The sequence below is a fragment of the Monopterus albus genome, unplaced genomic scaffold, assembly GCF_001952655.1.
Source record: "Monopterus albus unplaced genomic scaffold, M_albus_1.0 scaffold155.1, whole genome shotgun sequence".
NCBI lineage: Eukaryota > Metazoa > Chordata > Actinopteri > Synbranchiformes > Synbranchidae > Monopterus > Monopterus albus.
The window spans coordinates 526,460-548,388 of record NW_018128035.1 but is presented as its reverse complement, the minus strand read 5'-3'; the positions used below and the strand labels follow the sequence as shown (position 1 = coordinate 548,388).

General features: G+C 46.7%; 1 protein-coding gene across 1 annotated transcript in view; it reads right to left on the bottom strand.

Moving 5' to 3' along the window:
* Positions 1-21,929, bottom strand: part of plxna3 (plexin A3) — a 95,428-nt gene that overhangs the window by 59,664 nt on the left and 13,835 nt on the right. Inside the window, 5 exon segments of the mRNA XM_020614985.1 lie at positions 8,364-8,546; positions 12,899-13,063; positions 13,512-14,059; positions 15,332-15,522; positions 15,616-16,020. Coding sequence (XP_020470641.1) covers positions 8,364-8,546; positions 12,899-13,063; positions 13,512-14,059; positions 15,332-15,522; positions 15,616-15,917 — 1,389 coding nt within the window. The 5' untranslated portion in view covers positions 15,918-16,020.

Here is a 21,929-nt window from a genome sequence, read left to right as displayed (position 1 = left end):
CCCAGCACGGACTGTTCACCTCCCTACCCTCTGGCCGGAGGTTCAGAAGTGTGAAATGCAGGACCACTAGACTGAAAAACTCTTTCTTTCCCTCTGCCATCAGACTCCTAAACAGCTGAGGAGTTTATTACCAGGAAATACGTGATGTACTGTTTACATTCTCAGTTTGCACATTGACTGTTGACTGCTTCACATGCTGCTCCCATGCAGCATACATTCTCTATTATATTCTTATATATTTTTATTATATTGCTGCATTTGCTGCTTAAAGTGCCTTAGATATTGTGTTACTTATTTATCTACTTTATTTTTCATTTGTATTTTGTGGCATTCATGTGGACGGCAAAGTAAGAATTTCATTGTACAGGGAAACACGTTTCCTAACTGTGCATATGACAAATAAACACTTTGACCTTGACTTGCTGCAGCTTGCTAGCTGATGGCTGAAACCACCCGACGCTGGGGTGGTTAAAAGGAAAACAGATAAGGAATAAAGGCATTGCACAGCGTGCAGCAGGGAGACAGAGGACAGGAGACACTGAGTCCATTCAGCTGTGTTTTCAGGTTTTCTCTGCTGCGATAGATAAAGGAACTTTGCAGGAGTTTCACTCTGATTTAAATCCCAAGAATGCATCTGGAACAACACGACACAGAAGTTTATCAAAAGGCTGTTAAAAATACATTTTTACATTAGTATCCAGATTAAACAAACATGATCATCGATGAGCTTTACAGGTGTATTTCTGAACTATCAGTTTTCTCCCTGCCTCTAGTCTCTATGCTAAGCTAGACTAACAACATCCAGTCTCCTGCTCAACACGGACACATGTGACTGATCCATCTGGGCATCAACTCTCTGAAAGAACAAAATAACGGTATTTCTAAAATGCTGAATTATTCGGCTGGGTGAGAAGCTTCGGCCGAGTGGTTATATTTTCTTAGGAAGCTAACGATCAGGTTGTAGGTTGGGACACCTGACCAGCAGCAGGATGAGCAGTGAGCAGCTGCCGTGTGCCGTGTCCCCATGGATGTACAGACAGGTGCCGCTGGATCACTGTGACACTGACGGAAACTTAAAAACGTGAGGATTCTCAGGTTCTGCAGCTGACGAGGGTCTTTTTTCTATGGAGGTTTCTTCTGGATGGACATCAGAGATGACGTCCTCAGGAAGTGGACGTTACAGTGAATCTAAAAATATGTTTTTTCACGTCAGTGTGATTGGATCTGACTGAGTTAGGACTCTGGGTGCAGTTTGTCATCCAGCTATAAATCCCAGTTTGAAAACCAGTCAGTCCTTGAAGATACCAGTTGATCTGTGCTGCATGAAACCAAAAGAATCTGAGGTGAGCAGGCTGGACTGGTTAAGGTGGCATCAGTGTTGTTCCACTGAGCCCAACAGCAGGCTGAGTGCGTTGCTGGGACCGGGGCCCAGTCGGCTTCCTCTAACAACATAATCACTTCAGCTCTGACTGCAGACACATGGAGCTGGCAGCCGGACGTCTCGCTGGAAGCTGCACCATGTTTGAAACCTGCCTGGATCCCACGAGTCTGGCTGGTAAATACCAGCGCTCAGTCCAGAAGGGAACGCGGTGACATCTAGAGACTCGATTCTCCAAACGTTTCTCAGAAACAACAACTATCTGGAAATAGAATAAATTGTTGTAGGAAAACTGGATTTAAATATGGATGTTATCAAATTGTTCTCCTCACTATTGATCATGACTTACTGCCTTTCTCAGATTAAAATCAGACTTTGTCTAATAATATTTACCAGAGCATTTTTATTATAGTCACTAAATTCAAAATAATTCGAAAGATGTTTTCTTGTGATAGATTGACTTGTTTAAATAAAAATGAGACTTTGACACATTATAATGTTCTTAAAACATCACAACTTTATTCTCAAGATGTTTGTTTTGCTCTGTCACATCATGTGTTTCCCTCAGAATGAACATTTTATTCATCAAATTCACATAAAAGTCTGACTTTGCTATGAAAATGACTTTTTCTCAGAAAATCTTTCCAAAATAAGAGTTTCTCCTTAAAGTTACAACTGTATCGTATAATATTGTGACTTTGTTTCAGTGAAAATTGAGTTATTGGTTTTCTTATATTCTCTCAATATTATGATGCAATAATCATGTAACTGCTGAAATCAAACACAAAGGCCCAAACACTACCTAAACTCCAGAGATGGAGTAAAACTAAACTAATTTGAGAGACTATAATGCCAATTTGACGAAGCCTGGTCTCTCGACCAATGGCTGATGATTAAGTATTTCATTTAATCGGAATAAAACGGGTTTGGAAAGAAGCAGGAAATGCAGCGGTGATAGTGAAGAAGAAGAGGAGGAGGGTGATCAGAGAGGAAGACAGATGGAGATAAGGTCAACAGAGAGTGTGAGTTAGGGCTTGTTGTTTTTCCTCCTGTCAGGACACACGGCGAGCAGGGAGAGCATCCGCCCGGCATGAATCAGGAGGTCGGACAGCGCCGCTCGCTGCGATGCGCCTCACCCTCAGCACAACACACTAAGACTTGGGGCCTTTTCCACTGTGGTTCACTGAACTTTTTATGTCCGAGCTTCTGGTTTGCATGTTTCACTTAGTGTTTAATGACACAGCGAAACGCCACCTTAGCCAGTGCATATGTCTGTGACCTGTGCTTCTGTGTCACATGACTAATGGTTTTACTAACTCTTACATGCTTGTAAATGATCTCATCATTCTCATACTGCTGGTGCGGCTCTGGGACACCTCTGGCAGTACAGATGAGGCTCCAGGTCAGGTTGTGCCAGTTGTGGCCCACCACCAGCAGCGGGAGTGGCTCCTGTGTGCAGTGTCAGGACTCTCAGGCAGGTTCTCCAGCTATGAAGAGCATCTTGTTCTGTTTTCGCTGTCAATTTATGGGCATTTATTCATGATATACCAGGGTTCGTCTGTGTTTTCGGGCCTTCTGCTGCTGTAATAAGTGAAGGTGAAGAAAGGCTGTGAGAGTTTCACTCTGATTTGAGTGCAAGAAAACAAAACATTTTACTGATCCAGTCAGCAGCTTTTAAACCACTGAGGCTTGAATTTCAAGGAGGTTTCATTTAGCTAAATCTGACACGTGGGGTTCTCTGGCTGAAAATACCAATTTTCACACCACGGGACATGTAGAAGATTTGTGGAAGACCTGTTCTCTGTGTGTTCATGCTCATTCAAGAGAAGAAGACTGAACCCTTTAACTGAATAAATGCTAAACCTCTACATACACCATGGTCTACATTCACCTGTCATTAAAAATTAACAGACGCACTTAAAACCTTCTCTCCTGTCCACAGTCATCTCCATTTTCCAGCCTGTGAATGATGAATTTTAATTGCCTGAATACTAAAAATGGAGTCCGGGTGATGTGAATGAATCCTCTCGGCGCTCACCCCGCTCACCTTTCCTCCCACACAGCTGCTGCTTTAAAATTCACTCACACGGGGTGAAGGCTGACCTCCGAGAGCGATGGAACAGCCCGAGCAGGGTTCTGTGGTGCGAGCAGGTTTTGGTTGTAGATCCTGTGTGCCTCAGAGTTGGCAGAGAACACTTGTTCCTATGTTTAGAGCTTCCTCTTCCTCCTCTTCCTCCTCCTCCTCCTCCACTCTCGGAGCTGCTGCAGCCCAACAAATGCTCTCCACCGCTTCATCGGCCAACCACACAACTGGAACCAGACCAGTTTTTAAAATGACTTTCATGCCATGGAAAAATTGAGACCAGTCATAAAATAAGAACTTTGATTATCACTGTTGCTTTTTTTTACCCTAAACAATCTAAAAATGTTATACGTACAACCAAAACAAGATTTTGTATTTCTATAAGTGGAGTAAAACTATGGAATAATTTATGTGTGGACATAAAAAATAGTAATAGAATTGATGAGTTTAAACATAAATATAAAGGTATGTGTCAATCAAGATATATGCAAGAACAGGCTTAAGGATTAATTAGATGGAACATTGTGGGTGTGGTGTATGAATGTTAACACTTTGTAATAATTCTTTAGTATATTACTTGTGTGGTGTAGAAGAGAATTATTTAAGAATGTAATTATGTACGAATGTTAACACTCTGTAATAATTCTTTAGTATAATACTTGTGTGTGTAGAAGTGAATCATTTACTGCTTGCAAACCAATGATGGTAAGATGATGTCATGGGGTAGGACTGGATAAGTCTGACTTCTTCCTACTCCATTCAAGCATGTACTAGGTATAAGCAAATTGATATCGGATTAGCATTTGTTGGATATGTGTAAAATTATGTGTGTTGATATATCAACTGTCTTTACATGTTTGAAAGAATAAATCAAATCAAATCAATCAAATCAAAGTGAAAAAAATCATTAGTAGATTCACTGGTGCTGAAATTCACTGACATCATATGGAAATCTAAAACTGTCTGAACGCACAGTAAGACATACTCACAAAAAGCCAGCAGTAATATCCTTTTGTCCACTAGTGCATTTTGTAACATCTCAGAATAATCCACCAAACTAACACCCAGACTTGTTGGACAGTTCACTGAGCGCACATGAAATAATCATCTAGTTCACAATAAAGCTGCGTCCAACGCCCTGCTCCATCTTATATCATGAGCTCTACAGTCCTCGGTACAAGTGGTTCTGTCCGGATTTGTGACAGCAGCTAAAGAGGAAAGTGCTGGTGCCGTCTCACCGGGGACCTCCTGAAGACTCTGTGACCAAGCTTTACACCGGCTGCTGCTGGTGGACCAACAAGTCAGTGATCAAATCCACTGAGGGTTCGTTGGTTAGAGACGTTCAAAATGAAGAAGAAGACTAAATTCCTCCAAGGTTTCAAAATGAAGTAACAACCACTAAGTTCTATTGAAAGCCTTTTTCTGCCATTCAGTACTTTATACCTGTTTTAATATAGATGAATATCAATCGGCAGGTGTGAACGCCGCTCTGCTCTGGAGTCGCTGAACCACCAGTGTGTGAGAAACTGACAAAATGTGAGGAACTAGAGTTGTTTTCTGCTTTTAAAATCTGCAGACACTCCCATGATGCCTTGTGTAGGTAGGGATGAGCACCAGCTAGCCAAGCTATTGATGCACTTCACATATCAAATGGTCTTAATCTAGTCAAGTGCTTTTCTGTGCACCGCAGCACACTCACAACGGTGACAGGAGCACTTGGGGACCAGAGAAGCCAGGAATCAAACCACCAACCGTCCAGTTAGGAGACCTGCTCTACATTCTGAGCCACAGTTGCCCCAGTTGGCCGATGAAGACCATGAAGCTGGTTTTGTCAGACGACAGTTGAAGTGAAATTCTATGCTGAATATTAAGAGTCAGACTAAAAACATCCCTCATTATCAGAAGTGGCTGAAAAATGGATTCACATAAGAATCACAATTCAAACCTTCTACGATTCGGAATCGATTCCCAAATGACAAAAATTAATTTTTGTATTAAAGTTGATGGAACAAAAAGGCAGAATTCGACGGCCAGGTCACATGAGCACATACCAGAGATGTCTGGCAACGTCAGTCCATGAGCAGGAAAGGAAGCTGCGTGTTAGGATGATGAGCGTGTGGAGGACGGTGTGAATACGGTCACGGCAGACGGACGTCAGGGCAGCATTGTTAGCCACACACGCTGCGGCACTTCAGCGAGCGCTGCTGGGCCACAGACAGGACCTGGTTCTGGGTACTGCCGCTCTCTCTGGTGGTAACTTACATAAATAACTCAGGGGGATTGTTGGGTCTTTCCTCTATAATGATACTAACAGTTTCACTTGCAGCTCAGTGGCCGCAGACAGGAAGCAGCAGCGTGAACACCGTGCACTGGAGTAAGAGCCAGAATACGGTGGCCATCCTTCTTTTTATTGAACTGAATCATTTGAATCAACACCCGATTCTGAATCAAATCGTCAGTTTTGCTGGAGATCCGCACCAATATTCGATAAGCCGCAGCACAGCTGCTGGCTGTCCTCTGGGTTCGACCCCAGCAGCGGGGGGGCAGCTCTCTGCAGCTCAGGCTCAGTTGGGTCTTAAATCCTCCAGAGAGGACGGAGTCTTCCACCGAGTGCAGAGCTCTGAAGGAGACAGACGACAGACAGTTTGTGCTGCTAAGTGGGACATCTTTCTGACAACAGCAGGTGGGCTGAGTGTCTCTGCAGCTCTCGGCGAGATGAATCGAGGCTGTCCGACAGCAGCGACGCAGGGCTGAGAACACGTCTGCATGTCCTGCTAGAACGCTGCTCACATGGCTGTAATCCTGGGCCAGGGTCCTGTCTCAACATCGCTCGGCTGTTTATCTGCCCTGTCTGTGGATAAAAGCTCTGGAAATGAACAGACTGTGTTTGCTGTCTTATGAAATCCAACAGCGTTCAGCTTATTTTCAGCTCCAGATAACAATAATAACAACAGCGCCGCAGGCAGCGAGTGCACATATGGAGAAGTGACGAGGACGGGGCTCGGTCGCACAAGAAAATATGCAAAAGGAAGGAAATATTTATCAGATACCACCAGCGCTTATGGTTATTATTGTCCTGGAGTCACCGCCTGTGTGTCTGTACATAAGCAAACATGCATGACACTGAATCCTGAATCAGCTGATACAGAGCGCAGGTCACACCGGCCTCCCGCTGCCCCGGATCTTCCACAGATCTGCAGCTGCATCACTGTGTGTGCAACTCACCGGGGGAAAAATGACAAGATTATTCAAAAAAACTGTATTGGATGTGGATCAGTCCAAATAGCCAGAACCTGGTCCAAGTTGGGGTCTCTGCTGATCCATGTGGCTGGACTCTGCCCCCCGACTTATTCTACAATGAGCAGATTCTGGGTGTCACTAACTTCCAGCAGCAGGATGCCATGTTGTTATGAAACTTATCCTCAGGTCTCATCACAGTGAGGTTTCCCAGCTAAACAAAGCTTAACTAACAGTTAAGTGTAAGGTAAGACACTTCCTCTGCTAACAGAAGCAACAGGACGAACAATTCATCTCCAATTAAACACAAATTAAGAGTTTTAATAACACATCAAGATGATGCTCCAGCATCAAAACCGCTCAGCTCCAAGTCACCACCTCAGGCCTCAACGCTCAGATCTGATCTGTGTGCGTCGCTGCTTCCCGTCCGTGTGTGTCAGTGCCGTGTACCCAGCTCCGGTGTGAACACCACTGCACCATGTGCACAGATGTAACTGAAATGTGAGCCATGCTTATTGTTACCGGTCTGTGAGGGGCCGACGTCGAATGATGACGACAGGCCGTATGTTCCTCCAGGCAACAGGACGAACAATTCATCTCCAATTAAACACAAATTAAGAGTTTTAATAACACATCAAGATGATGCTCCAGCATCAAAACCGCTCAGCTCCAAATCACCACCTCAGGCCTCAACGCTCAGATCTGATCTGTGTGCGTCGCTGCTTCCCGTCCGTGTGTGTCAGTGCCGTGTACCCAGCTCCGGTGTGAACACCACTGCACCATGTGCACAGATGTAACTGAAATGTGAGCCATGCTTATTGTTACCGGTCTGTGAGGGGCCGACGTCGAATGATGACGACAGGCCGTATGTTCCTCCAGGAGACCACATGGATTCTGATCTGACTGATCTGACTGATCTGACTGATCTGACTGTTCTGACGATGCTCGCACAGTCAGAGGTCAGAGAGGAATCGGGTCTAGGAGCACATACACAGGTGGACCAGATCTGGTCTGAGGACATTTGGTCTGTTCACACTGCTGTGGACACACCAGGTCTGGGAAACCTCGGCCTGAGATCAGATGTGAGGCTCCAACAACAAACTTGCTGCTCATACTTTATTCCTCCTCCAGTGACATCAGCAAAACAAACACCCTGGCAGGCTAAAGAGCAGCTTCTGAATCCAGACTGGTTGGTCCTCGTTCCACCAACACAAACCTTGTGGTCCATAGCTGAGGTAAGACAGGCTTTACTCGCCTTTCATTTTACCACTACACCCCTGGCTACTGCACAACACACTTATATCTTCATCCATGTGACAATTAAAACCATGGTGCTAAAGAAGCAGGACAAACAGTGAAGACCCTGAAAGACACGATCCAACCTGAAGCCGAGCAGGAAACAAACAGGAGCTGTTCTCTCTGCAGAAGCAGGTACGGTAGGAGCCTCCGGTGATTTTAAAGATGAATAAGGCAATTTTCTCTCAACTCCATAAATAGAAACACTACAAAGCAGCCGAAGCCCCGAAAGCGTTTATAACATTCGTGCAGCTGTTTTCTTTCAGCAGAGGAAACAGCAGCTCTCGAACACTCATTTCTTTTTTCACCCAGAGAGCAGCCTCACAGACAGACACACTGCAGCACCACCACATCCACCCTCCGTCCTACCTTCTTCAGCTGTCCGCTGCGGGTTCCCACAAACACCACCGTGTGCTCCCCGTAGGTGTAGGCGGCCACGGCGCCCATGCCCTCGGTGCGGTCCTCGTACAGCGGGCTTCCCTCGATCACCCTCAGGCCTCCCAGAGGCTGGTTCAGCACCAGGCCGCAGAAATCATCTCCGATCTGCTTCGGCTGTGGAAAAGGGAGGAAGGAGACGTGAGGTTTTCTGTTCTCGCTACAGGTGGTTTGTGAAATGCATCGTGGGAGTTGCCCACATGCTTCTTGTAGCTTTGACATGTTTTTAATCAAGCATCTTTTCTCACAAAGCTCTTCATCTTCTGTACTAACACCCAACAGACAGTTGTCTCTTACAACACATCCACCAGCCTACACGCCGGCAGGACGAAACATGGAGCTGAGAGTTTTAACAGCATGAGGTGTTTTGGTGAGAAAACTGAGAAGCAGAAGTGCCGACCTGACACCTGAGGTATTTTTACCCTGCTCTGCGTCGAATGCTGGCTGCATCATGTGCCCGCTATGTCTGTGTGTGCGAGCACGTAGTGCTGCTCTGTTTGTGTAACTTAGAACAGTGTGTTTGACTGGTCGGGACCACGCCCACGTGGAACTTTGTGCTGATGCTGCTGTCAGAGCATTTTGGGGGAAGGCTCCCCGTGAATCTGTGCGGCGCTCGGGCGTAGAAGGAAGCAGGACAAACAGTAGGAAGAAGAGGAGAAGAACAGGAGGATCGACTGGGACAGTGGGAGGGTTTTACACAAAACGAAAGCACCCTGTAGGTGGAGAGCGGAAGTATTTATCGGTAGGTATCAGGTGAGCGTTAGGGGTGTGGTCCTGCTCCTGAACCTCATCAGGAGGTTCATCCTTATACCTGCACTGCCTTCACTTGAGCTCCATGCTTATAAAACTCTGTTGAACTGTTTGTTGTAATGACGTTTCCGACTGTATCCATGTTCTAAACAGAGATTCTGATAGAAACTGGGCTCTTGTATAAAAATGGAGCTGGTGTGTCCCCTGAAAACAGAAGAACCACGACACAGTCCAGCAGTGCGTCCGCCGCTGGTCCTGCTGCCTCTGCAGACAGGGCCAGGGGGCCCGGATGCTCCTGCCTTCACCTGTCTAATACACAGGTATTTGACATCTTTAGTTGAGTTCAGAGCTCATGAGCACAAGACCAGTTCACAGGAGAGGCTGGATTTAAAAGTTCCTCACACCAACTCCAAACTGGGACAGACTGGTTTCCAGTAGCACCTCTTGTTCCTCTGAGGACTTCAAAGCTTTACTAGCTTTTGCTGTGAGTTGTGTCCCTGATTGTTTTGACTCCACAACACATTTATTTCAGTGACATCTTTGGAGCGAGTCCTCAGTGTGATGCACCCCAGGCTTCATACTTCTGAAAGCTGCTGTGAACAGGGAGGAGCAGGGCTATTCAGGGTCCACACACACACTGAGGTTAGCTAACACCCTGTCATTAGCAGGTTAAGGCCCTGTTGCATCACAGCGACAGAACAGGGTGGAAACTCGCTGAATCTTTAGCCGACTTGCAGTAAGACGACTCCGATCAGCTCTGTAGTATCATTGACGGTCCAGGACGTCCTGACCAGAGTCTGATCTGATGCACGTTACTTAGACGTTGTGACATACAACACCTGTAGCTACACAGGACACTGTCTTTCCCACGAGTGATTCACTCAAACTGAAAGAGTCACAACAAAGTTTGCTGATCAATGAATCATTAACAAAAACACAGTTTGTGTAAAACCACCGACCTCATCTTCCAACGGTTTCCTCCTGATATTTGTGTTTCAGACATGGATGGACATCTGATGTAATAACCTGCTTTTATTAGCATTAAACAAACTGTTACAAGGTCTCAACTGTGTTTCAACACAGGACTGACTTCTAGCCAATATTCACAGTGGTTTTTATTTACCTACTTTGTGTTGCTGGCATCGTGTTAAACAGATTTTACATGACGCAGCGCCTGCACCTGCTCACTGCCTCTGATGCTGCTCACGAACCTCATCATCATGAGCAGCAGCTGCTTCAATAAGTCACTTATTTAAGCTCTGCAGAGTTCGCCAGCACAGTGAGCCTTCTGCTTTGTCTGCACTGCTGGTTTCATCTTTCTCTCCGGGTTTCATTTGATAGTTGAGGCAACAAATGGCCCAAGCGCTTTTACTGGCTGCACCAACAGCTGAGATGACCCGTCGTAGATTAATCTGAGATATATAATGTGTAAGGAACTAGAGGAGAAAACAGACCAGCCGGCTGTAAAAGATCCCAAACCTCCTGAAGTCAGTCTACGTACACCTGATGTGGATTACAGTGCCACCATGCAGTACACAAGACAAGTGACAAAACAGCTCCAAAGGCTAAAAACAGCCTTCATTCACAGTCACTGGTCTCTGCTCCAGTTCCTCCACCAGCTCCTCCCGCTGCACAGAACCATGTGTTGGAGCCGTGTGCTGGAAACAGACGCCTCCCGTGTTTCCGGAAGAAGAAACCTGCCCCCCAAGTGCAGTGGTGTGGCTCGCTGTGGGGGACGAGGGAGAGTTTAATAGCTGGTGGACAACAGTGGAGGTCTAAGGCACAGAGTGATGAGCTGGACCAGGGTCTGGACTCACACACATCACAGTGAGGACACCACACTCACTGGGGCTGCTGGTCTCTGGATGGGGTTGGGGGGAAAGACAGACAGAGAAAATCACTGTCTGTTCCTTTAATTGGTACGAAAGGTCCTGGCAGTCCAACACACACACACACACACACACACACACACACACACAAAAGTAACAGCTTATATTCCATCAGTTCCTCGGTCTGTGGCTGATTGTTAGTCAGTCAGTCAGTCGTTAGCTGATTTCTGGGGCAAACCCAGCCCCTCCCACTGCCCAGCTCACATCCAAGCTCGGCCCCGTCTCCTGGCGGGTTTCCCTCTTTGGTTGCCATGGTTACCACTGCAGGCCATTATTGCCATGAATAAGAACATCATCTACCCCCGACCTGGAATAACCCCACTGCAGAGAGAGCGACAGAAAGGTTCCTTTCTCTTCTTCTTGGTCTGATTCATGTGCTGCGCTACAGTTTGTCTGCCTTCGAGAAACTCAGGTTAAGTAAAGTGAAATAAAAACAGATTTGTGCTTAAATGTCAGAGATAGTATCAGGGATTCTTTACAGAGTGGCAGTGTGTGTGTGTGTGTGTGTGTGTGTGTGTGTGTGCACGCTGCAGCCTAAAGGCAGCCTCTGGCCAGGCCACGAACCGTCTCCACATGGGGAAGGAAACAAAGACACAAAGTGAGCCGTCTCACACGTCGCTGCTTCTCATCTACCTGCTGAATCTTTGTGCTAAAGTCGTCCGACCTGCTTTAAGCTGCTTCACTGTTAATGTGTTGAAAGTAGATGGAAAGATTTTAGTTTCCTTTTTTGGACACATTCTTAATTTTGTTTGCTGTTAAAAATGTGATGGATTTGAAATTGCTAAGAAAACCTTTCTTTTAAAAATGTCTTCTTTTATTTCAAATCAACCTGTTTCTTTCGTATCTTGTCTCGTTGCCTTTTACGAGAAGCATTTTGAATTGTGTTGCTGAAAGGTGTTCCACAAAAACTTTAGGTAAGCAAAGTTCTCATGCATTTTTTCCCTAAATATTCAAAAAGTTAAAAAAAAAATCTGATTTGAGAAGAAGCACAGCTGCAGAAAGGAGGAGAATCAAAAGTGTTGATTCTGACTCTGGACACAAAGACGAGACAAGGATGAGGTGAAAACTGGGGAGTAATGACAGGAGACCAGAGTCCAACACAACACACATCGTGGTACCACTACAATCTGCACAGTCACTATCTACTGTGGATGAACACAAATCACTGCACACACAGTCCAGTTGTCCCACCAGATAACTGTAAAATATAGCAGCTCCCTAAGGCATTCAGCTCAAAATGCAGCACCTGACCCGCTATCATCACTGGGGACTGAATGCACACAGAACCGACCCCAGTATCGTAATCAGTGATTCTGGCCCTGGTACTCAACCTCAGAGGTACACATAAAGGTCTACGAAGAACAACGCCGAGACGAGTGTTATGGGTAACCTGACATGCACAACAGTGTGCTGACTGGATGATCCAGTGTCGGGGGTTGAAACTAAAAGCAGGACGGAGCAGGTGGCAGACAAGCTGAGAGAAGCTAAACCCCTCACCAGGGTGCTTCACATCATTCCTCCTTCCATCCACATTTGGAAACCCAGGTTTGCTTCACAATTAATGCTTGTAATTTGTTCCCACCGTCACCATGGTGACACTGGTTTCCATTTTCAGATTTATGCGACATCTTCAGTAAACTGTGCCTGACATATACAAAGGTCTCCGAGTGCCTACATGCAACACGGAGAAGCAAGATTAGACATTAGCTCTAACCATGTTGTGCATGTCAGACCACAGGTGCAGGACATAACTGTGGGATCCAACCGTGGGTGTTACACGGTTCAGTTCTGGTTAAATATGTTGAAACCACTGACTGTTCTGTAACTCACAGTGTGGATGCAGGGCAGCTCCTTGTTGAGTAACCACGGTAACGAGAGGCGTCCCTCTCCACGGTAACAGGAGCGGATCCTCTCTCTCATGGCCAGGTTGATGTCCTGGAGGGTGAACAGACAGAGGACCGTCTCTCTGGGCGGGTTGGAGCGATTCTTCTGGCCCTGAAAATAAAAACCACAACCAGAGTTCAAATCCCACAGAGGCCGGACACACCTTCAGTTCATAATAACAAAGACAGCAGGACCCGCCCAGAAGAAAAGGCACGACGAAGGAAGGAAAGAAAAAGAAAGTAACAGACATGAAGAAAAACTATAGAGAAGTACGACAAGAAGAACATAAACGTGTGGTCCTAAATATAATGTTGCAGAAATAGGATTGAAAAGAAAGAAAGAATCTCAAGTGAAAGTGAAATGCATCTAAAAGAAATCATGGCTAAATAAAGGGATGGATGGAAGCAAATGAAAGGAATAAAGCAAACACAGTAATAAAAGACAGAAGCTAATGTAACTGAAAACAGCAAGAAAAGAAACAAAAAGGAAACAGAAAGAAAAATTATTAAAAGAACGAATGAAAGACTGAAAAGAGCAGAAACTGTTGGCGTTCAGCCACCTGTGAGAAGACGACAAACAGGACATCGTCGTCCTCGGACAGGCCGAGCGCCTGAGCCAGCCGCCGCCCCGGCTTCTGCTTGTAGGCGGCCTGGACCAGTCGGTACTCCACGCCGTCTTTGGTGCAGCCCAGAGGAAACTCCACGTACGAGTAAAACTCGGTGTCGTTGGAGCACATCCTGACGATCTTCGAGGTGAAGAACTTCTCTCCACCGGCATCCATCTGTGTCAGCTGGGTGTCCAGCTGCAGTGTCAGGAAGTAGACGTATGTGCGGCTGGAGAAGCCATAGACGTAGTAGATGTCAAAGGCCGGGTACAGGGATAACGTGTCTGACGGGATCTTGATCTGCGAGGAGACAAATTCATCCTGGTACACCAGTGAGAACATGTTGACGCTCTCCTCGTCTGCCACCAGCTTCCTGCTGGACAGTGTGGGGAAATACTCCGACTTCCCATCGATGGCAGCACCAATAAAGAGCCGGCTGCCGCCCTTCACCGGCTTCTTCCTCTTGGGGTCAGCCGTCCAATCGTCCTCACCAACAACCACACCTGCAGAGGATGAGACAGGTCAGACAGGTTCTTCATCTTCTCATCACTCAAACATGCACAGCGCCTCATTCTCACCAAACCAAAACAGTGAAGACCCTGAAAGACACGATACAAAAGAACAGTGTTTTACTACTATCTCTCACACTCAGAGCTATAAGCACGAGTTTCAACATTTCTCTCTTTCATATCACAGTGTGGTGAAACCTCTGAGAGGAGAGGTCTGATGCGAGTCCTGCTTTCAGTCATCTGCTGTTTTCATTCAGGTTTGTGTTCAGACTTCAGCAACTCGCCGAAATAAAACGTGATTGACAGCTGCAGGTTGAAATGCTGCTCCGGCTTGTCGAGAACCAAGTCGGGGGGAAACACTGCAGCTTTGGTTTTTCTTTTCTGGCATCAGAAATGACCAGATCTGCTGTTTGAATTTAAACCTGCAGTAGAAAATACAGTTGACTACAACTTGTGCATTCACAGTCGTCTGGGACGTTCATGAAAATACATTTATTCTCCAAACAGTTTGTGACCAAACCACTGGCTTCGCAGCTTTAGTCCAGTAATTCACTGATCATGTATTTTACAGTGGAGGCACCACATCACATGAAACGAACTCGACCTGCTCCACCAGAGAAAACTTAAAAACACAAAATAAACCTTCAAGGAGAAAAATCTGACTTCACAAAAGTCTGGCTGTATTTCTCATCAAGGTTAGAGGACGCATTTAGCCTAGCTTCGCACAAAGACTGGACACAGTGGGACAACTCCAGGTCTGTCTGATTTTCATGTTGGCCTGGGGAGGGTGACCAGCATTTTAAATTAACTTTGGTTAGTGGGTGGCTTTGGTGAAGATCCCAGGAATTAACATTAATCTGGACGCCAGCATCAAAGTTCAACTTTCCATTCAAATTCATACATGTGTGTCTGTCGCCCACTGTGTTTAGGATCTGCTGGAGAAATATGAAGTAGTGAAGCAGGCACAGCAAAAAACTATTTCTGTAAGCGGCTAAACATAACCTGGTCTGGACACAGCGAAGATTCTCATCAGACTCTTAAGAAAGCAGCAGAAATGTATCCAGCTTTGTTAGCAGTTAGCTTTTGTGCTAATGTTAGCATGAGTTAGCAGGTAGCTAAATCATTTCACATCATTTAGGACTGCTGCCTTAAAAAGTCCACGGCAACTATAGAACCTTTCATAAGGCTCTGGTTTACAATTTTGTTCCATCTTTCTCTTCGACCTGTTCAGGTGTATCTGACCCCGCCCCCTCCTGCCCAGTTTACCTGCCATCCCATCAGCCTCTCTGGCTCCAGACAGGTAGTGCTCCTTACGGTGATGCGGCTCTCCCAGTTTGAAAAGATCCTCCAGTCTGAGGAACTGACAGACACCCTGCCAGATCGACCCACAGGCCACCAGTCTGTTCCCAGTATAATCCACCAGTAGGAGCTTATTCACATTATCTGACGACTCCAGTCTGAGGGCAGACAGACACACAGGTGAGAGGGGTGTGGACAGACAAACCAGACAGGTGTACATAGACAGATGGGTAAGGCAGGTGTAGACAGACCGGTGAGCACAGGCCCTGACGCTGGGTGGAGGGTAGCACTTGGCATTGTCCTCCACAGGTCCGGTCATGTGACTCCTCAGCTCCGTCAGATTGGCTGACAGCTTCAGCACTCGGTTGACAGCACCGACAAACACCTCACCTGTTCTCCGGTGTATGGTCAGGTGGGTGAGGGAGGTGTCGAACGCCCGGTACACCACCCTGCTCGAGGCCATAGAGGGAGGGGGAGGAACAGCTGGGGCAGAGAGGAGGAGGGAGGAGAGGAGGAGGTGGAAGAGGAGGATAGGAGAGAAAGAAGGGAGCATGGTGGACAAAGAGAGGAGGAAGAAGAGGAGAGGATGGAGGGAGAGAGGACGAGTGAAGAGCTGGCGGCTGGTCTGATGAAGAGTCAGCTTCACTGGGTCATGGCTGTAGGGAGAGAAAGAGAGGAAGAGTCAGGAAACAGCAGCAACTCCACAGACTCATACAACCAGTTTATAAACCATAGGTTATCTGGGCGGTTTCCAGTTTACCGCTGAGGACGCATGTGGAAAACACGTTTGCACTATGTCCTAACTACGCGTAGAAGGACGTTTTGACTATTCAGTGTACAGCAGCTACTGTTTAGAGGTGAGGTTACATGTCCACTGCATGCTTTGTCTTTTAAACACCTGTCAGGTGAGCTAACATGCTATTGCTAATGGAGGCTGTAGACAAAGGCTGCATCCATGTCCCAGGCCTCAACACCCAGCTCTGATCTGATCTGTGTGTCACTGCTTCCCGTCCGTGTGTGTCAGCACCGTGTATCCGGGTCAGCTCCTAAACTGCCACACATGCACAGATGTAACTGAAATGTGAGCCATGTGCACAGAGGAATAACAACCAAGTGGTGTGTGTAACCGTCAAATGGCCCAGTTTCCTCCCAAACCGCTGGGCTATGATATGTTCGATATGAGCAGCGTGGCTACTGGACACAGGTCTATGGCACAGACCAATACGTTAAACCAGGGTCTGGATACACCACATTCATTGGTCCTGTTGGTCTTGGGATGGTGTTTGTGCACAGTAACAACAACACAGACCCTTACAGACTCTACACATTGTTGTTTTGTCACTGTCTGAAACTTGTAACCCTTCCATCCAGGCTGCTGTCTCCGTGGGATTTCCACCAGGTAAATAAAGGTTAAATTCATAAATTAAAATCAGACCACACTCCGATATGTCTGCCGCTTCACCTGCAGGCTGATGAGGAGCTGTCCCAACTGCAGATAGAGATATGCACAGAGCTCTCTCTAGCAGCAGTGAGCGAGGAGAGCAGCTGCATGTGATCGAGGCAGATACAATTATTGATCTGTTTCCATCTGTCTTCTCACTCTGCTGAAGCTTCAGCAGCTCCAGTAACACTGAGCGGGACGGACACTTCACTCTCTCGCTGGCAGCCACGTCTGCTCTGTTCACGTTTGACTGACAGCTCTGATTACACATGTCAAGCTTCCAGAGCTGTGGACGTTTCCGCCGCACCTCGTGAATCACGTCAGGTCTCGGCTGAAGGCAGCTGAATTTTAATGTGCAGTCGTCGATGAGACAAAATGGAGGGTTTTCTTCCTCCAGCAGGGAGACGCTACTGATCGCTCTCTGCAGGTTTTACACTGAAAGGCCGCTACATATGATGTGAGCTGTGCCGGTGCTTCAGGGCATCGCCTGGTTTTCAGCTAGACACGTTAATCAATGAGACTAGAGTAGAAACCGAGGGTGGAAACAAAGGAGTTCTTCTGTCAGAGCTGGAATCATTTGACTTCTCATGTCTGTGCAGCATTTCCACTTCTCTGACGTGTGTTACTCTGAACACTGATAGGGCCAACTCCAGTCACCTTCGGTCTAAACAGAGAAAACTACGACCATGGTGGGGACACTGGATGGTGGTCGGCTCATGTACTGCACACACTCGAGTCACAGAAACAATCGAAACTGAGACCGGCCTAATGTTTTAACCCCGTCAGACTCTTGTAATGATGCAGAATCAAAAATAATCTGGTCCAGTCCGGGAAAATGTTTTGGGTCATACAGTTTCTTTTCAGTTCAGATGGCGACAGGAAATGACATCATCACTCTGGCTTTGTGTGATGCCGGCTCTTTGCTTTGGAGACGTCTGGGCTGCCATTCAGCGCCATGCAGTCAGAGCTGGGGCATGAATGGTAGAGTAATAAAGTTTTCAGCCGGCAGCAGAGAGGTACAGCGAGCCCAGTCCAACAGTTAATCCTGTGACGCGCACACACTGCAACACAGAGATGCAGTGAAAGATCAGCCATTTAGTTAATTAGCCTGCTGAGCGGAGGGCAGCGTGGCCAGAGGAGAGGTCGACAGACGGACCAGAGAGACAGCGTTACTGTGTGTGGAGGACAGACAGCTGTGCATGCAGACGAGGCGGATCGAGTTTCTCTAACTGGACTGGGACTTCACTGGACCATCCATCACCCTGCTGCGCCAGAGTCTGTGGGTGTCTTTCTGTGGCCGTGGGGACACAGCAATCGGTTCTGAGGCAATCAGCATGAAAGGCCCAGTGTCAACAGTCTGAGGCTGTTTATAGTCAGTGTGTAGAAAAATATAAAGTATATAAAGATCACAAGGTCAGCTCTACTGTTGGAGGGAAGGAGGAAACGCTTCTGAGGCATCAGTGTCACCAGCTAAACATACTGAAGTGTCCAGAGTAAACGTACTCATAATGCAGGAGGCCCCTCTGACAGAGTCACATCGGAGTTGACTGCAGGCGTAGGACCCTGGGCTTTCACATTAGTAACACCATTCTGTGCCCCAGCACACTTACATACGTACACAGTCCGGTACAGTAGGTGGTGGTTTGCACGTTGTTGGTTTGCAATCTGCCAAGAAGAAGAAGAAGTAGGAAGCAGCAGCCACTCACGTCATCAACTGGGCGACATTTGTTTCTGTTCCACACGCATGTAAATACTGTTTCTGTGTGCCGTATCTGGTTGTCAAGGAATGTTTTCATCATTCCAAGCAATGACTTTATGTCTCCGTTACTCCACAGATCCTGTTTGTTATTGTTTTAACAGAGTCAAACCGTTATGACACTTCCTTTTTTGAGCACAGCTGTATTCACACTCCCATGTACCGTACTCGAGTACACGTGAATTGTGCTCAAGACCACTTCTTCAAGAAGACTCAGGCATGGCACCTGAGTCTGGTACGCTTGTGTTCAAAGTGAACCGGACACTGGGGTCAAGTGAACTCGGATCCGGGCCCCTAATGTGAAACCAGTCTTAGCTTCCTACAGGTCACCTAGCTTGCCAATTTACCGGAGGGGTGTGCGGTGGCTCTGACTAGGTGAGGAGAAGTGCCGAAGTTTTATCTTCAGCGAGTCTCTGTGACCTTCCCAGAAGCTGACATCCACCTGGCTCAGCAGCCAATTCCATGCTACAAGACCAAGACAAGCAGGAATCCTCACACGGGAGGATCTTTGCTTGATAAACATTTGAGTCTCTAAAATCGTTGGTTAGTTTCCTGTCACTCACTGATCAATCGATTAATGTGCTGTTTGCTACGGCAGGAGCCTAATGCGTCCTGTGACCCCCCCTCTCTGTGCAGCTCTCAGCTCTTATCTCTGTCCTCTCGCTCTGCACTAGACCACCCTGAAGCTCTTACCACCCAAAACCAACCCCGCAGCCATTTCTACCCGGAAACTGCAGCACAATGTCTCTTTGTTGTGTGTTTATTGGAGCCTGTGATTCAAACAGAGGCTTAGTCAGAGGGACTGGGGGGTGAGGAGGGGGGACACTGATGCAGATGGAGGTGGCTCCTGGGTGGAGTTTGTCCTCCACACAGTAACATCCCACACACACAGACTCAGTTGTTTCAGTTGTTTCCATCTATGAAGACTCGAAGATCCCCAGCACTGATCAGACCTGGCGGGTCTGAGTCCAGACTGGTGGCACTGACTGGTCCCAGTAAGACTTTTTCCAAACATGTTTCAGTTGCACATCTACACTAGGTCCAGGCCATTCAGGCCAGTTTGTGTGTCTGTAGTGCACAATATACTGTCCATAGTAAACCACTGTGGTGACGTATCTCGACTAATTATTTTCATTCTTTCATTGCCAGCACGATTTCTGACGGTGGTGATGATGATGCGACTGTATCACTGCAGCTCAGAATAACAGGAGGCGATAATTGGAAGTTAAAACTAAACACACTTAATTAGCTCCCAGTAAATGATAAACAACATCTCAGTCATATTAACCTCGTCACATTTCCCCTCTCTGATCTGGAGACACAGTTACTATCACTTTCAATGTGCATCAGGTTTTTCCTGAGCTCTCAACCACATGACACTGTCTTCACTGCAGACAGAGCCTGCTCTCATGGTTAGAACTTGTGTTACAGAGGCCGAGGTCAAAGTTCAGACTGAGATGGGCTGTTTAGCCGCACATCTGTTTCTGTCCTCAGAGTGAACCTTAATGCGTAACATGGTAATGCTCTTGTTTGTGATGCAAATGTGCCTTTAAAAGAGACATGTCTGTATGCTAATGTTTTACATGTGAAAAGCTCTTTCACGTGTAAAACTGATGCTGAGAAATGATCCATCAATACGACTCAACACACATGAAATCCTTTCCGGACTGAGCGACGACAGGCCGGGCCTGTAAGCACCGCAAACGATCCTCCATAAATTTAACGTGTTGGTGTGACAATAAACCATGATCTAATTTGGGCTGATTGTTGTGTCACTTCCTGTAATTACATAAACAGTCAACTGTAAACCACTGTGTATTTTCATATGGCCACTTTAATTTTACCGCCTCCTCCTCTGTGCCGGCCTCTATAATTACCAACCAGTGTAAACGGTCTGAATGTGCTATCCCACAGTGTGATCACTTCACTGTCCGTCCGTAAAACTGAGCCTCAGCATGCAGCTGTTGACAGCTGCTGTTTGTGGAGGTAAATAACAGCAAGTCTCTCTCTGGAGATACAGCAAGGCTTTGCTTCACTAAGCCGAGATGGTTAATTACACAGAGCTGCTACCAGCACACTAACACACACACACACACACACACACACACACACACACACACACACACACACAGCAGCAGCAGAGGAGGAGTGGCAACACAAGACAACTCTGTCCTGTCTGACCAGACAGTCAACAAAAAACTAAATATTAAACATTCTCCAGTCATCATGTGTGAGGCTCCATATATCTGTGGAACATTCAGTACAAATGCAGACAAAGATTGAATCTCCACCTCATTTCTCTTTATTCCTATGAATTAATGTCCATGAATCTATGTAGAAACCTTGCACAGGTGTATCCTTTGATTCACACTAATCCACTGTGCCTGATAGCTGCAGTGTACATGAAAGTCTTTTTCCAAAAGTCGTAACTCGGTCAAAGCCGAACACGGACATGAATCACACGTTCTGAGTCCAGGTGACTTTCACTTCCCTACGATATCATTACCTCTGATGTCACAAACAAACGTCCTGGGAATCACGGACTGGAAACACTGCAGACCCCGGATGAGAATCCTCTGGTTCCCTTCAGTATCACAGTGTCTGTGGGCTCACAGCGCACAGGAGCTGCTGCTGTTAATGGGCCACTGTCCACTACCTGACCATAACCTGTCCGCTACCTGTCCATAACCTGTCCGCTACCTGACCACTACCTGACCATAACCTGTCCACTACCTGTCCGCAACCTGTCCACTACCTGACCATAACCTGTCCGCTACCTGACCATAACCTGTCCACTACCTGTCCACTACCCCATAACCACCTGTCCGCTACCTGTCCATAACCTGTCCGCTACCTGACCATAACCTGTCCACTACCTGTCCACTACCTGACCATAACCTGTCCACTACCTGACCATAACCTGTCCGCTACCTGACCATAACCTGTCCGCTACCTGTCCACTACCTGACCATAACCTGATGTCTTTATGTGTCTGATAATTACCAATAGAATTCAGACACTTTCATTAACTTCTGTTGTGATGGCGGCACTAGACCATGAGATGACAAAAAAAATAGGATTTATCTTATGGCTTACCAGAAATATTTATATTGGACTTAATTGCTGTCTGGCCAACGGTTGTTGAGTAACATGTTCATCAGACGTCATCTTTGTAAAGTGACATCTGGAATATATTCAGTCATGTACTGTAGCCCCAAACACACTCGCCCGTCCGGCTCAGTTACATACCTGTGGTTTTGCCTGGCTCTGCTCATCCCATCTTTTGGTCTGGTGTGGAACTGTGGTGTTTCTCTTGTGTTTCATTTAAAGGCTTTTAACAGGTCCACTACCTGTCCACTACCTGACCA